Below are 18,040 nucleotides of genomic sequence, written 5' to 3' on the forward strand. Positions count from 1 at the left end.
TTTACCACTAATAGAAACAGCTCAGTAAATATTTTTTATCAAGCAATGCATTAAGTAGGAACATTAATACATGTATTCATTAATTGTCAAAACATAATTATATAGGTTGAAGTTAATTGGTACATATTTAAAACAAGAGCGATCAGTAATCACATGTGTTGCCTCATGATGGCCAATTTCATGTTGGGACAAATTTTGTGACAGACGGACAGACAGACGGAGAGTGCACAACTAGACTTTGTACTGATCATTCCTGTAAAGTTTGGATGAAATTGCACCAGAAGTTTATGAGGAGTAGTCCGGACAAGCTTTTGTGTATCTGGCAACGCACAGAAATTAAAAAAAAACACCTTTTTATCAAAGGGCCATAACTTGGCCAAAAATCATTCAACCGGAAAACTCGTGCAATATGCGCAAGGACTTGAGCTACAGATCAATCCTGTAAAGTTTCATTGAAATTGCATCAGTGGTATAAGAGAGGTAGTCCGGACAAACTTTAAAAATAAAAATTATTAAAGGGCCATAACTCTGACAAAAATCATTGAACCGGAAAATGCTGACAATATGCACAACTAGACTTGGTACTGATCATTCCTGTAAAATTTGGATGAAATTGCACCAGTAGTTTATGAGGAGTAGTCCGGACAAGTTTTGTGACGGACGGACAGACAGACGGACAGACAGACGACGGAGAAGTGATCCCTATATGTCGCCACTACTCCGTAGAGGCGACACAAAAATGAATTGGTCAGGCACTGAATATGTGCATTGATGTCATTAGTACAAAATGCAAGGATTGAAAGTAGGATTATCATTTAGTATTCATTTAATGATAAAACTATTATTGTTTTATTTGATTCAGGTGAAGCTGCTTTAAACAGGATCTTAAATCACAATGACAGGGACCAGTTAAGAAGAGAAAACACTTGCAAAGGCTTTATTCCAAGTACCTATATACATAGACATTAATTTGGCAAATACTGGCAATAAATTTTTACAAGAAAAAAAACTTTATTAGCATTTGTGAATTTTTCTTCAAATGAGAGGATGCCTGCAGTGTTATTCATGACTTGGATTTTATTGATGCAGTATCATTAGTGTAAGACTGTAACAGAATGTAATAAAATATAGTAATCCATTTAAGACAGAGTGAAAATTTGTTATATTTATCCTCATCTTTAGTGTCATAGTGATCCTAGTTCAGTGATATTTCCGCTCACCTTAGCACAGAGTGCCATTGTGAACTATTGTGATTGTATAATGTCTGCTATTTGTACCTAAATCTTGTAAAAAGATATTTGCACCAAAAATGCCAAATATGTCTGCATTTATGTGTGGTTTTCATCCCTTAAACAATAAGGGCACCTGTATTTTATTTTTGACCTGTAAAATTTTACACCTGTATTTTTGAGCTGAAAAAATTATACACCTGTATTTTTAGACCTGTAAAATTTTACACCTGTATTTTAAACAGCTGTAAAACAGTACAACTGTATTTTCGACCCGTAGAAAAAAACGGTTAATTTACATATTTCGTTCATAGTACAGGTGTAAAACAGGTGTATTTTTGAAAAAACAGGTGTAATTTGCTATATGTTTATCAAAACTGAAGAAAAATACAGCTATAATTTTTAACAGAAAAACAGGTGTATTTTTGGCAAAATTACAGGAACTGCAAATTCATTACATGATTGTACATGTATTTATATGTTGTTTAATTAACTATCTTCAGTAAATTTCATAATTGTGTGACATGCATTTTAAGGTAATAAAATATATTTGTAGTTGTCAGGTTTTGGTAGATGTTTGTATATGTATATCTATACAATAAAGAATAAACCTGCAACAAATAAAATAACAATAAGTTATCATATTACAAAACAAATATTTTACAAGACAAATACATTTCACAAAATACATAATACATAATATTACACAACAATTCAAATTATAATAAAAACAATTTCACATTTAATAATAAATATAAACATACCAGGCTTTGTCTGAATTCTAAATTGAATAAAATGAATGCAAATATCAAGTATTTCTATCAAGAAATTACTGAGATAATGAAGACTTTATAAAGTATTCCTATTACTTTGGAAGCAATGAAAGGAGTGGTCATTTCCCAAGAAAATGTTAGCTATCCCAGAACGAAATCATCTAAAAATAGCTTTCATACAAAATCAATAATCCATCACTCAACTCAATCACCCTTAGCAAAAGCATTAACACATAACAAGGCAATAGATGTGGTCTGGCCTTTATATAAATTACCGTATTTATTATAAAAAGAGAGCTTGGCTTAATTTAACCTTATCTTCATATTCAATTAATGAAAGGTTATGCGTTTGTCTGAGCAAATCACGAGTTTTCAATATATTTAGTGGTTTATAGACAGTCTTTAATATTATACTTTCTTGACTTAAGATTTTTTTAATGTGAAAATAATTTTGTCAAAAATTGCACCATCCTCTTAGATTGTTGTGAGAGTAACTGTATGCTATACTTCAATGAAATAAGTATTCATGTTTCGTTGAAGATTATATATTAAAAGAATGAAAATTATTATCAACAATATTATTAATATGTAAATGAATAAAGCCAATTTTACCGATAAAGACTGGTAAATAGTAGATTAGACTCTTATGTTTGATTTTTACGAATTTTGTCTGTCAAAATGCAGGGACAGTACATTTTATGAAGGGCAAGTAAATTTGAAGGGTTCATCAAGGCCTGTTATTCATTTATTGCAAATATTTTAAACAGATTTTGAATAACCATTGGATTATATGATAATGATAGGCCAGTACTTAATATCATTATTAGTGATTTTTGTTTTAAGAATATGTTTATATGTTTAACAGAACAGCCAACCATAGCTGTAAATGAAAGTGAGACCTCTACAAAGGTGGATGCAGATAAATCTAAAGAAGAAGAGGATACTCAGACTAGCACAGCCTCTAAAATGTCATCAGAAACTGGCACAGCATGTTTAGGGGAGTCAAAAGATAAAGATGGCAGCATCCAGGATGAAGAAATTTATAATAAACAAAAAGAAGAAAGCACTGCCAAGAATAATGAAAGCAGTGTCCATGTACGGGATGAACAAAATTATGATAAAGAAAATGAAGAAAGTGCTGCTGCCAAGAATATTGAAAGCAGTGTCCATGTGAAGAAAATTGAAAACGAAAGTGATCTAAAAGCTGGCACAGTAGGGCAAGAGGTTTCTTTTGAAGCTCAACCAAAAATTGCAGAAAACAGCAATGTCAATATTGGTCCAACAAATGAAGAATGTACACAATCTGAAGCCACTGATGATGTAGAAATGGCAGATAATCAAGATGGAACTGCTAATGAAGAGAAGGATCAAAGGGAAATTGAAATGGCCTGTTCTGGAAACAGAAAGATCATAAATGAAAATTCAAATTCTGAATTGTCTGAACAGTTGGAAGATGTCCATATTGGCAAAGGGCAGCAAGGAAATCTTAACATTGTTGAGACTTTAAAAACTGATGCAAAAGAGGAGAATGTAAAAGAAACATCAAATGATTCATCAAAAGATGAAGATATTGATGACGATACTGATGAAGTACAAAGCAATGATAATGGACAGGTTAAACGAAGCAAAAACCAGAAAGAGAATGAAAAGAAAAGAAAACAAGATACGGACAATGCAGAGATGCAAACTGAACATGAAGCAAATGATGACACAGTACAAAGGCAAGATTCCTCTGAACAGGATAAAGATAGTGAAACTGGAGCGTCAAGCAATGAAGCAGAACATATTGAACAAAACATTGCGAGCTGCAACAGAGCTGTTGACCAAAAGACAATTACAGATGGGGAAAAGGGAAGTCAGAAAGAAATGGTCTTTGGATCTCACAGATCCAATGGAATATCTGAATCAAGTGAAGGCAATGAAATTAAAACATCTTATGGAAAAAGTCTTTTCACTTTAAATGATACCACAGATGAAAGAACCACAACTGAGCAAAATAGAGGAAATGACATAGAAAATAATAATGAAAGTTCATCAACAGCAAATATGGATACAACAACTGATGAAACATTTTCCTACACAAATAACCTGGATGAAGAGAATGAAAAATCAGATAAGGAGGGGACAGATGTTGACAAAGCTACAGAAAGAGAAACAAGAAGTAAGACTCGAGCAAAAGCTGCTGAATTGAGTAAAAAACCAAAGCAACAGGTATTTTCACTTAAAAAAGGTTATTAATTGATATATACATGTATTTAGTTCTAGTAAAAGTTGAAAATATATATGAAATAATGTGTTTGAATGAGATGGTGAAAATCATGAAAGGCTATTTGAAAAAATTACAACATCCTATAATATTTTACTAAACTCTAGTATCTTTCAGATTATATTACATGCGTTATGTTAATATTTTTACTTTTAGTTTGAACATAAACACGGACAGGTCAATCCATATTTTATTTTGCATGAACACAATCATTCATTTGTTGAAAGGAATTTGCCTGATCAAGAGTATAAACTTTGTTTATTTGTTTCTGTTAGGAACAGTTGAAGAAACAGTCAAAAGCTGAAGAAAATAAAGTGAAAGCAACTCAGAGGTGAGTTTAGAAAAAATGATAATTCAATACTTTTATTAATGTTTTTCAATAGATCATTACATGCAATTTTTGAAAAATTTCTTGATAAAAGTTGTATATAAATGAAGATACTGATATGATAAATAACTATTGAAAAATGTGTGAGGAAATGTTCTGGACAAAAGGATGCCATAAATTTCAAGTGACTCTTTATTGTTTTTATTCATTATCAATTTTCAATGGCACTGAAGTCATGTACCAGAATGAAACAGCTTATGAAATATTCAATGATTCTGTACAATCATTTATGTATGCCAATAATTGAATGTCAACTGCTCATAGATTGATTCTTCAGTACTGGAATTCAGTTGTATACTGTATGATTGTCGTATGATGATGAGGTGTCCACCACTATCTAAGTCTATAGGACTTGCTAATATGTGATGTGGACTCACAGAAGCCCAGGCAAATGTGGTATTCACTGAGGCCGATAGAGGTCCATTGACTTGGATAATCACCGAAATCTCCACACCATAACTGTTTTATTATATGACCGAAATAGAATTGTTCATTTAGCAAATTTGCAATGCAGCCATTATTTAACACATTTATTTTTGATTGCTCAGCTACTGCCCTATATCCTGTGAAGTCATTAGCAATTTGTTTCAAATATAGATGGTTAAATTTAGTTCCATGCTTAACCAGGTTGTTTAAATGATTATTTTATATCGCAAGTAGGAGTCAATGTCAGTTTCTATTGATTGCCATGTGATTGACCAATGGCAAGAATGGGAAATTGTTAGTTATGTAATAACATTAGATTACAAAACATCGGAAAAAACATCATGCAAACTAAATGAAAACTTGCCATAATGACTTTACATAATTCTTCTGTTCTGGACCAACTAGTATGTTTGACTGTGCAACTTTGTCTTATAGATTACTATAACCGGTTTGTTTAAATGACATCAATAAGTATTTGATATTTCGATTGGGATTTGAATGACTTTCTGTTATACATTCATGTCTACAATTTGTGTATTATTAAATTATTAAGCTGTCCATTTTATTACAGAAAATTCAATGAAAAATGCATTAAGGTACAGTTCCACGTGTTGACAAGTGAAGATTTTAAATTTGATCCAGTAAAGGACAAGTGCATAGTGAAAATAGGCCATGAGGAAATGGGTGGTTGGAACAGACAAGATCGTGTCATGAAAGAAAAGAGGTAATTTCATTTCACAAACAAATTTTCAATTATTTGCTTAAACTATGATGTAACTTTAAAAAAAATGTATTTCTGTAGATTTGATAGAATTTCTGTCATGCTAAAAAGGAATTCTTGCTTATGATAGAAAGAAAATCTATTAAACATCATAAATGCTCAATTAATCCATTACTTTGCTTAGAGTTAGGAACTGTTCATTGGTAGACTGAACATTTTAAAACTTCATGCCTCCAGATGAGCCAAATACTTTCAATAAAATCAAACATTTGAAAAGTGTTCTAAGATGTTAGGAAAAGTAATAATATTCAAGAGTTATAATTAATTAACATGTTATATGTGATTAATGATCAAATTTCATATGCCTGTTTGAAAAATTTGTCATACTATAGTTTCCTTTCTGGCCAGGATGGGTTGGCAGCTTCCAATTTTTGTCTAGAGCATATCTTCTACATGCATGAAGGAATTTTAATGAAACTACATACAAATGTTCACCACTATGAAAAGCAGTGTCATGCTCATGAACTAGGTCTTTAGGTTAAAGGTCAAGGTCAAATTTACAAGTCATTGAAAAACATTTGTCTGGAGCAAAACTTTTACATGCATAGAGGTTTTTTTTAATATAACTTGGCACAAATGTTCACCATTGTAAGCCGGAGTGTCATATGCAAAATTTAGGTCCCTGCGGCCAAGGTAAAACTCACACATTGGGGTCAATATAACTTGGCACAAATGTTTACCACTGTGAGGTTTATTGCACACATAATCCAGGTCCTTGCTACCAAAGTCAAGGTCACAGAGAGTGGTCAAAGTATGTGAAGGGGGCCAATAATATCATTTATTGATGGATTGTAACACAAATGATAATTATCATGACCACAAGTATGACACATGTAATTTAGGTTAATATTTGCAAGGTCAAGGTCACAAGAGATGATAATTATCCAGATGTTTTCCTGATATTGCCCAGAGCATATCTCCTATATGCATATCTATAATGCCCACATCTCTGCAGAAAGACTTTGTGAGGGGTGCATTTTGCGAGCTTGTTATAACCATATTTTTAATGTGTTATTAATGGGCTATTTTTAGCTCACCTGTCACAAAGTGACAGGGTGAGCTTTTCTGATCGCTTTTCGTCCGTCGTCCGTCCGTCCGTCGTCCGTCTGTCCGTAAACTTTTACTTTAAATGACATCTCCTCATAAACCACTAAGCCAATATCATCCAAACTTCACAGGAATGTTCCTTTGGTGGTCACCTTTAAAAATTGTTCAAAGAATTTAATTCCATGCAGAACTCTGGTTGCCATGGCAACCGAAAGAAAAATATCTTCTCTTAAAAAACCCAAAGAGGAAGAGCTTAGGTATTTGGCATGAAACATCTGCTAGTGAGTGTCTACCATGTATGTTCAAATAAAAGCCCTGGGGTCAAAATTGGCCCCGCCCCAGGGGGTCATAGATTTTCCCTATATGCATGTAGTAAAAACTTAAAAAAATCTTCTTTGAAAGAACTCAAAGAGCTAGAGCTAAGATATTTAGCATGGAACATGTTCTAATGGGTGTCTACCAAGTTTGTTCAAATAAAAGCCCTGGGGTCAAAATTGGCCCCGCCCCGGGGGTCATTGATTTTCCCTATTTGCATATAGTAAAAACTTCTTTGAAAAAACCCAAATAGCTAGAGTTTAGATATTAAGCATGAAACATTTTCTAGTAAGTGTCTACAAAGTTTGTTCAAATAAAAGCCCTGGGGTCAAAACTGGCCCCACCCCAGGGGTGTCATTGTTTTTAACTATACGTGTATAGTAAAAACTTAAAAAGTCTTCTTTTAAAAAACCCATTGAGCTAGAGCAGAGATATTTAGCATGAAACATCTTCTAATGAGTGTCTACCAAGTTTGTTCAAATAAAAGCCCTGGGGTCAAAATTGGCCCCTCCCCGGGGGTCATTTATTTTCATTATGTGTATAGCAAAAACTTAAAAATCTTCTTTGAAATAACCCAAATAGCTAGAGTTTAGATATTAAGCATGAAACATCTTCTAGTAAGCGTCTACAAAGGTTGTCAAAAGAAAAGCCCTGGGGTTAAAACTGGCCCCGCCCTATGGGTGTCATTGTTTTTAATTATATGTGTATAGTAAAAACTTAAAAAGTCTTCTTTTAAAAAATCCAGTGAGCTAGAGCATAGATGTTTAGCATGAAACATCTTCTTATGGGTGTCTACCAAGTTTGTTCAAATAAAAGCCCTTGGGTTAAAATTGTCCCTGTCGTGGGGGGGGGGGGGCTATATACAGGTGAGCAATCTCAGGGCCATCATGGCCCTCTTGTTTAATATTTATCCTTAATTCGGTAATTTATGTGGGTCGTAAGTGGTGCTTGTAATGTATATATTGTTTCCTTTTGGTTACTTCACAACTGCACTTTCAAAACTTTCTTGAATTAACCATGAATCTGGAGGCATGCTGCTTTAAGTATCATCATAATATTGGACAGTAAACAGTGCAGTGTCTTGCAATAAGGGCTATAAACTATATAGTGATGTTATAGACAGTCCATTTTCACTGTGTGTACACTTTTGTTTTTATCTCATCTAAGCACAAAGTGCCCAAAGGTGAGCTTTTGTGATCAGTCTGTGTCTGTTAAGCATTCCTTATGGTGTCAAACTTTAACATCTCATTCTATACCAATTACCCAGTATTGTTAAAACTGAGCAAGAATGAGGAATGTTCCTGTCATAAAGCTCTTAAAAAAGTTGTTCAAAAACAATTGTTGTTTAAAACAAATCATGTAAAAAAACAACTAAAAGAGCTAGATATTTAGCATAAAACATCTAATGAAGTATAGGTGTGTACCAAGTCTGTTCAAATAAAATACATGGGGTCAAAATTGGCCCTACCCCAGGGAATCATTGCTTTTCCTTAAATATATGTAGAAAAAATCTTTAAAAAAAGTTAAAGAGCTAGAGCTTAGATATTTCGTATGAAGCATCTTCTAGTGGGTGTCTACCAAGTTTGTTAAATTAAGTTCATATGCCACTAAAGTTAAAGTTATGTGTACATTGCAAGAGCAGTGTTTATTAATAAACTATATTTAAGAAGAAAATTAATGCCTAACTGACAGCTATACTGTTGACAGGCGACACATCAGACTCTCAGAGTTCTAGAAACATTATCTAGTAAACTAAGAATAATAAAGATTGTTCAAATTATAGCCCTAGGATCAAAATTGGCCACGGCCCAGGGGGTCATTGACTTTCCTTATATGAATATAATAAAAAAACAAAAACTTATTTTATTTTACTATAGGGGCTTAAGCTTAGATATTTGATATGAAATATTGTCTGGTTACAAAAATTGTTCAAATTACAGTCTTTAATTTGGTCAAAATTGATTTTCCTTCTATGTATAATTATACAATGTAGTAAAACAAAACAAATTCTGCTGTAATACTATAGAGGCTCTATCTTAGATATTTGGTATGAAACATTATCTCGTTGACCTCTACAATTTTTTCCCAAATTATAGCCCTCAGGTGAGGCAAACATTAATTTTCCATAGCAATGAGTGAATCTACCATTGAATTTCATACAGGCACTGACTTCCAAGGAAACCAATGATTTATAAGCAACCGGTGACTTTTTATATAACTTTTGTTTTCCCTTAAAGATAGCAACCAGTAAAGTTTTTACATGTGCACTATTTCAGATATAAATATGAACTTTAAGATATCAGTTTAAAATTAAGATTTTATATCTGCTTATGTTTATAGTTTACAATATTACTTGTTTCTTGTCAAGAAGAGTATTTCTATTCAGGTGAGCGATATTAGGGCCATCATGGCCCTCTTGTTTATTATGTTATTTCATTTGTGTCATGTTAGAAATATTTTAAAGGGTACTATATTTTATAGTCAGCATGCAAAAGCGTGTCATTTTTAAAAAAAGAAATTGATGGTAAATTTCAGAGCATATGTATGAAGCAGATTAGTTTGGTTGAATAATGCTTAACTATTTATTAATCTGAAGGAAAATAGATGCCTATGTTTATGAGATGGTGTTTGATGAAGTGATACCTACAAGACTTATATCCGGTGGACCTTCCATTACTTACAAGTATGTGATCATTAAAGGTGATAAACCAGATAAGGAAAGATGGGAACATTACTTAAACAACTACAAGTCAGGAAAGGATGTCAACAGGGATTTAAAAGTATATCTGAAGCTGAAAGGCCTAGGTAATTACTTTATATTTCAGATTAATCAAATCAATTATAGTATGAGTTTGGGTTAATAATTAAATAGTGTGCTCATTTCTTTAAATTCCTTTATATTAGTGTATTTTCTTGTTATCTTAAATATATGTTATAAATTTAAATTACTTTTTATTTCATCTGACCCAGAGCTAAATTCGAGGGCTGAAAGCAACACTGTAGTTCTACAGTTTCCAAAATTTACAGAAGATAAAAACTTTCATTTTTTACAGCATATGAGACAGCATGAGCATTATCATTATAATTCAGATAAATGCCTAAGTTTAGTTTTTTTATATGGACCATTGATAAAAATGAAGATTTTTATCAAAAAGTATGTTACTACAGTTGTCCATCTGAAAACCTTGTTAAGTCTTTCTTACTAAGATACGCAGCAGTGTAGTAACTTACGTATGACAGTTTTCCATCTAAACCATTGATAAATTTTTATATTAAAGTAAGCAACAGTCAGTAAACTGATTTTCTGCTTAAGTTTATTATCCCCCGTCGATGGAATCGGTAGGGGGATATTGTTTTGGCGTTGGCCGTCTAGGGACCGAATAGGGATAGGGGCCATCTAACTATAAACAGACCAAGATAACAATAGAGTTCATTTAGAAACAATAGAGTAAGTGGCCATTGTGGCCCTCTATTAAAAAAAGAAAATAACAAAAGAATTGGTCGGCCAGTCGTCCGTCCGTCCACCCATCCCTCCAGGTTTCGTATCCTCGCTAGTTCACTGCAACTGGAATTCAACGAAATTTTATAGGAACCATCAATATCAAGAGGAGATGCACATATTGTCGCCTTGTTCCGGTCAGACCCCTTAATTTAGAGTTATGGCCCTTGATTAGTTATGCAGTATGCATATAGAGCAATAATCATTTCCGCACTACTTCTCTGCAACTACTGGCTGGAATTCAATAAAAACTTTATGGGAACCTCCAATACTAAGAGGCGATGTGCATATTCTCGTCTTGTTATTGTACAGCGTAATGGCGCCATTAATGTGCACATCTCCTCTTGGTATTGAAGCCGCCTTTGATTAGTTGTGCAGTATACTTATAGAGCAATAATTGTTTCCGTGCTATTCTCTGCAACTACAGGATGGAATTCAACAAAAATTTGTGGGAACCTTCAATACCAAAAGGAGATGGCATATCATGGCCTTGTTCCGATCAGACACTTTAACTCAAAGTTATGGCCTTTGATTAGTTGTGCAGTATGCGTATAGAGCAATAATCGTTTCCACGCTTCTTCTTTACAACTAGTGGCTGGAATTTAACAAAACTTTATTGGAACCTTCAATGCCAAGAGGAGATGTACATATCATCACTTTGTTCTAGTCAGAACCTTGAACTTAGAGTTATTGCCCTTGATTAGTTATGCAATATGCATATAGAGCAATAATTGTTTCCGTGCTTCTTCTCTTCAACTACTGGCTGGAATTCAACAAAACTTTATGGGAACCTTCAATACCAAAAGGAGATGTGCACATTTCCTCGCTTTAAATCAGAGTTATGACCCTTGATTGGTTATACAGTATACATATAGAGCAATAATCTTTTCCAGACTTCTTCTCTGCAACAAGTGGCTTGGATTCAACGAAACTTTATTGGAATCTTCAATACCAAGAAGAGATGCACATATTGTAGCCTTGTTCGGGTCAGACCCTTTAACTCAGAGTTATGGCCCTTGATTAGTTATGCTGTATGCATATAGAGCAATAATCGTTTCCGCACTACTTCTCTGCAACTACTGGCTGGAATTCAATAAAAACTTTATGGGAACCTCCAATACTAAGAGGCGATGTGCATATTCTCGTCTTGTTATTGTACAGAGTAATGGCGCCATTAATGTGCACATCTCCTTTTGGTATTGAAGCCGCCTTTGATTAGTTGTGCAGTATGCATTTAGAGCAATATTGCTATTTCTTTTCAACTACTAGATTGATTTCAAGGAGACTTTAGGGGAACCATCAATATGAATAGGAAATTTGAATGCCATGATAAATTTATGTAAATAAAGCCTCCAGTTGTTGTGTTAGTAATCAGTATTCAGTGGCGGATATAAATTCAACCAATTTGCTTATTTGGCAAGGATTTTGGCTGAATAATGGCTTTTGTGGAACTGACTTAATTCTTATAGTTTAAGTTTTGCATGCCACATTTAATTTAATCTTCAAACCTTGAAGGTTTACACTTAAATATAAATATAATTATGTTTTCATGATCATAATTGTAGGTCACAAACCAAGTCTATAACTATGATATTGATTTTTTACATATTTATGGCCCTTTGCAAATTCAGAAAAAAACCTTAATGCTTTACTTCAGACTTCATTCATCAAAAAACTGAAAACAATGAGTTTAAACTTTATGTCTTTGGGATCATAATAGGTGGTCACTGAACAAGGCCCAAAACTCTTGACATGGGTTTGGTATTATATGATGTATTTTATTTATTGAAATCCTCATTTTTGTTAATTCCTACATTAGCAAGCATTGAAAATAGTCAAGTACACTGTCTTACTGACAACTGTAGTTTATATTCCATTCAGAACTCCATTAGTAATATGCACATAAAGAAAACAGTTAAAAATATATTTAGATTAAAGAATGGCCTACAGATCTTCTAAAAACTCCATTCAAATAAGAGTAAAAAGGGATCCATCATTTCTTTTAAGAAGACTATTAAGCAAAGAATATTGTAAAGAACCTTAAAGCCTAGAGTTTTTTTATTTTATATTTAGCCTTGTTTTAGCGGTTCTGAGGCAATTCATTTATAATTGTGAACCAAAGATCACAATTGACCAATACAAAATCTCTAGAATCACACCCTTGAAATCAAAATTAGAACCTAGGATTAGTTTTGGTTAATTATGGACCTTTCCAAATTTATACAGGAAATATACCTTATCAATGTGTTTTTCAGAAAGGTGCAATAAAGATGTCATATATATATACATATTAATCAATTTTTTTCCAGATATGTGGCATCAATATGACTGCTTTATTGAAAATGAAAAAAAATCTTGGACAGGTAGGGTAGTTGACTACTTTACCTGGAAGAAGGATTTAATCCAACATGCAGAAAAAGCTGTAGAAGTATTTTGCCCAGAGATAATGGAAAATGATAAAAGTTTTCTCCAGGTTGAAGATGTTGTTCACCAGCTTAAAATGCTGCTTGAATGCATGAAGAAGATATATCTGCTTGATGGAAAATGCTATATAAGCCTAAAAGAGTATATGACAAATGTAAGTTTTCAGTTAAAATTTCAACCAAGTTTTCTGAGGGAACTGGTTTATAGATTGATGATAAATACACTTGTTACTATATCTAGTAACAAAATTGCCTATGATTTCAAGTGATTATGAGTGTCACGTGACCTAATATGAGTTTGAGGCCCGGGGCCGAGAACTAGTTATCGGCTTGGCGAACATGTGCACGTGCACAAACTGAAACAATGACGTCATATTTTACGTCATCAAACAGTTAACTGTGAAAGTGAAAGTAGGTTTTTAGCATGAATCGCTTGATTTTATTATGAGAGCTTTAAAGCGTATTTCGTCCAAACATAGTTTTTTATCTATTGAAATTTAAAGAAATAATACGACAAATTCATTCGGAAAAAAAATGAAAATGAAACTTGCTTCTAGCTTCAAGTGTACTTTGTACACACAAAAAGTAAACAACTCTGTAGAAGTTACTGTACAGTACAGTAGAAATACAGACAGGAATTTAAACAAAAGAAATATCAAAGTATTTTTTTAGAAAAATGCTACTATTAGATGTAACAAGTGTATTAAAGACATTTATACACATCATAGTTGTGCCAGAAGGTGATAATCGGCCCTGAAATGAATAATGCCCTCAGACTGAAGCTCTTGGGCCATTATTCATTTTGCGGGCCGATTATCACCTTTCGGCCCTTCTCTGTCATGTATTAATCTCTTAATGTCATCAAGCAGATGAGAGGTTTCATTTCAGATGACACATTTCTTCTGTTTGCAACTCCTTCATAGATTTAAAAGAAATTTTCATGAAATGCCCTAGCCCATGTTGTCAGGGAAATGTGATTTGATGATTTTTGTATATGTCTGAATAAGGATAGGGGGCACTCTTGCTGTAACCAGAACAAAAGAGAACAGCTGAGTTCATTCTGTAACTTTACAGTAAGGAGCAAATGGTGGTTTATTGGACAAAAGAAAATAGCACATGAAACAGCCCCTTATTACATTTTTTTTGCATGTCTGTCTGCACTTACAAGAGGGTACTTATGTGGCTACAGAAACTTTGCATAAGGCTAACACATTTGAAGTGATTTATCCATTATCCTTTGCAGAAAATCTGGTTTTGTGATAATCAATGTCACTTGTTTGAAATATTAGACAAAATATAAATTAATCCCAGGCTGGTATATTTATTTTTAAGACAAAAGTATAAATAGTATTTACAAAGCATATTTTTATCCTCAACTATTGTAATGATTCTCACCATAGATTTATATTATAATAAAAAAATTCATATATACTATCCTTATAGAATTTAACATCACATTGTGATTTGTGACTTAGTGTATTTCTTTGTTACTTGAAATAATGATGTGCTTAAATAATGTTAAAAGAAATTTGAATGAACTGTTTTTCAGTTTAAAAAATAATTCACATTTAATTTCATCTTAGCATATAAAAAGTAATATAACCATATTTAAACTCACCTCAGAAAATGTTCTTAAAAATGAGCAATTGCCCCTTGCCCTGTGTGAATATTTCACTTCAAACAAAATCCTTTTCCTAACCATTTGGCAAACAGTGATGAAATCATATAGTAGTTACTTTTTGAAAGAAACAGTTTCTAGTTGATCAACATAATTCATTGTAATTGAGATACTTTTAAATTGGTAAATGCTTTTGAATCTGTTTTAAGATGAGTAGGTTGATCGCAACAGTACTGATGAAAAAGGTAAATTTTGAGCAACAACTAATGTCTGATATGCCGGACAAAAAGGTGAAAACCACAGGAGCAGCTCTCATGATATTGTTAGTGATGAAACAGATTGACTTGGATCTGCCTGATGGTAAAAGTCAACGTGTACTGGCTAAGGCTTTAGTAGTTTCTGCTGATGTGGAAAAAAAAGAATGCCCAGAATTACAACTTGCAAACAGAATTTTCCAAGGAAAAAAGTAATTTCTAAATCTTGAAATATTTGTTTTAAAATTTCTTATCCATCAATATTTATATACAAGACTAATTCCTAAAATTTTCTGAAAGTTTAATTACAGTATATTAATGTTCAAACACAAACTTGCATGTTGCAAAATGAAAAAGAATTAATTTTGATAAACTGAATGTGTTATGTTTATGACAGTAATCATCTTTCTGCAATTTGTCTCAGATATTTTGTCTGTGTATGAGATTGTTTTATTAGATCATTTCATTTTTTGCCATCCGCAAACTTGTACCTTGATCATAACTTTTTAAGTTCTTGGTGTATTGACTTCGTACTTGGTCAGAACAACCCCTGGGACAAGACCTTTAAGGAGACCAAACTAACCTTAACCTTTATTCATGAAAGGCCTTGACCTTCTAGGTCAAATGTCTAAACTTTGCATGATTTTTTTGCTGATTTTGGCTATAAGTGGCTTTAACTATCTTTTTAGGATAGACCTTCAAGTTAACCAGACAGGCCTTAACCTGAATAACCTTGACCTTGCAGGTCAAATTATTAAAATTTTCAATTTTTTGATGTAACTGGCTGTAACTTTGTTATGACATGTATATCAAACTCAAATTGACCTTGGCTCTTTTATAACCTTGAATTTGAAGTTAAATAATTGAATTTTCACTGATTTTTTGGCTATAATTGACTGTTACTTGGTAACTAATAAATGGATTATCTTCATACTTTGACACAATAATCTTAAAGGTTGAACTGACCTTGACCTTTAAATAACCTTGACTGTCAAGTTCAAATTAATGAAATACTCGTGTGTTTTTTTGTAACTGGCTATAACTTTGTTATTTATAATTTGATAAACTTCATATTTAAAGTCACAACCTCTTTTTGGCATGAACCTTCATCTCCATGTTGTAGAGTTTCACCATTTACTTTTAACTTTCTCTAACACTGAAAAATACGCAAACACTTAAATGAATTCCAACAGTCTTTTATTGGAGACGATTTTAACTGAACAGTGGTACTATATATTCTTAAGCATTTATAGTCAATGTTCTTGCCAAAGATATGTTCAAATCATGCTATTATTTTTAGCATGAACAAAAAATCTTACGTCATAAAAGGAGCATAGTGTCACATTTTATAAAGGAGTTTTGTAACTAGAATATTTACCTTTTAAGGAGTAAACTATATTTAGGTAAAAAATATATTACAGTAGTAATAGCATAACTGAAAATAAAATTGTATACCGAGAACTTTCGCAATACTCCAAACCACTTTGGAAATTTCAGTGACTTCTGACCTTTGTCGAATCCAATGCTACCTGCTCAAGTTGTTGCAGAGAACAACATATGTCAAATGATTCATCACATATTTCGCAAGTTTCTGCTGCAATGCTTTCAATAAATTCTTGTTCTTCTTCCCTGACAATTGCAGCTAACTTTGCAATACTTATTTATAGTAACAATGTACATCATATTGACAAGTTGGATAACTCTGCCTACAATATTGACAGAATTATGCCCCTTTTTAACTTAGAAATTTTGGTTATAGTTTTTTGTAAAGTCAAATATCTCAATTATTGCTTGAGATATTCAATTGAAACTTACTATACTTATTTATAGTAACAATGTACATCATATTGACAAGTTGGATAACTCTGCCTATAATATTTACAGAATTATGCCCCTTTATAACTTAGAAAGTTTGGTTAAAGTTTTTTTGTAAAGTCAAATATCTCAATTATTGCTTGAGATATTCAATTGAAATTAACAATACTTTTTTGTAGTAACAATGTACATCAGTTTGCAAAATTGCATAACTCTGCCTGCAATATTTGAGGAATTATTTGCCCCTTTGAAACATGTACTTAGGGTCATAATTGGAGAGTCATAATTGTATGTCACCTACCAAGTTCCATAACTCTACTAGCATTTAGGCTGATTCATCTCCCCTTTTCTACTTAGTCTCTTGGTTAATATTTACATGCAAGTTTTACATATCTCAATAACTATTAAAGATATTTATTTAAAACTTCACATATGCATTTAGAATCATAATTGTAGGTCACTGACCAAGATCCATAATTCTCTTGCATTGAGGCTGATTTTTCTCCCCTTTTTCAACTTAGAAATTCATGGTAAAGTTTTGCTTGTAAGCTGTTATCTCCATAACTACTGAAGAGTTTGTGCCTTTTTTGGGACATTTTTATGCATTCATAATAATAAAGCTGTGATTTACTTGATAAAACATCTTAATAACAAGCCTTTGTACCTTTTCGGTCAATTTTATGTATTCATAGGTATTAGCATTATTATACTCAATAAAACACCCTTGTGACAATTTTTGAATAGTTGAGCCAATACTGTCCTCCGACAGTTCTTGTTATAGATAAGATTAATGAGTCCAACTGTCCATGATTTCTTTAAATGACCTTGAACCGATTGAACTTTGATTATATTATATATAACTTTGTGATTTATTTATGGGAAGGATTCATTAAAATTAAAAAAAAAAGGAAAAGATTTTCTTTTTAAAAATTTGTTTAAACCTTTTATTTGTTTGCGTTTAGAAAAAGTAAAAAATGTTGAGCCTTGCCGAAAATTATAAGGAATAGTGGCAAAATGTAAACTTAATTTAACTTTCACCAATTCACTAAATTTATACCCTTGGATGGGCATAAACAGAGATATTTAAAGATTGTCCTCAGAGTGTATATCAGTCTGTCTGTCCCTTAAGGTATTACCATCCTAATGCATTACCTCCGCTTTGAAGAGTATTCAAATAGGCTAGAACTACTGTTAACTACATTGAAA

The 18,040-nt window shown here is 32.5% G+C and overlaps 1 protein-coding gene across 1 annotated transcript in view; it reads left to right on the forward strand.

The window, feature by feature from the left end:
• Positions 1 to 18,040, forward strand: part of LOC132751499 (E3 ubiquitin-protein ligase rnf213-alpha-like) — a gene marked incomplete at its 3' end in the record, with an annotated part of 150,663 nt that overhangs the window by 22,484 nt on the left and 110,139 nt on the right. The window contains exons 3-8 of the mRNA XM_060741665.1: positions 2,868 to 4,213; positions 4,544 to 4,599; positions 5,654 to 5,806; positions 9,822 to 10,030; positions 13,034 to 13,302; positions 14,975 to 15,231. Coding sequence (XP_060597648.1) covers positions 2,868 to 4,213; positions 4,544 to 4,599; positions 5,654 to 5,806; positions 9,822 to 10,030; positions 13,034 to 13,302; positions 14,975 to 15,231 — 2,290 coding nt within the window. The remainder of the gene's footprint in view (positions 1 to 2,867; positions 4,214 to 4,543; positions 4,600 to 5,653; positions 5,807 to 9,821; positions 10,031 to 13,033; positions 13,303 to 14,974; positions 15,232 to 18,040) is intronic.

This window comes from Ruditapes philippinarum, unplaced genomic scaffold (assembly GCF_026571515.1).
Source record: "Ruditapes philippinarum isolate M1 unplaced genomic scaffold, ASM2657151v2 ctg885_1_1_1_1, whole genome shotgun sequence".
NCBI lineage: Eukaryota > Metazoa > Mollusca > Bivalvia > Venerida > Veneridae > Ruditapes > Ruditapes philippinarum.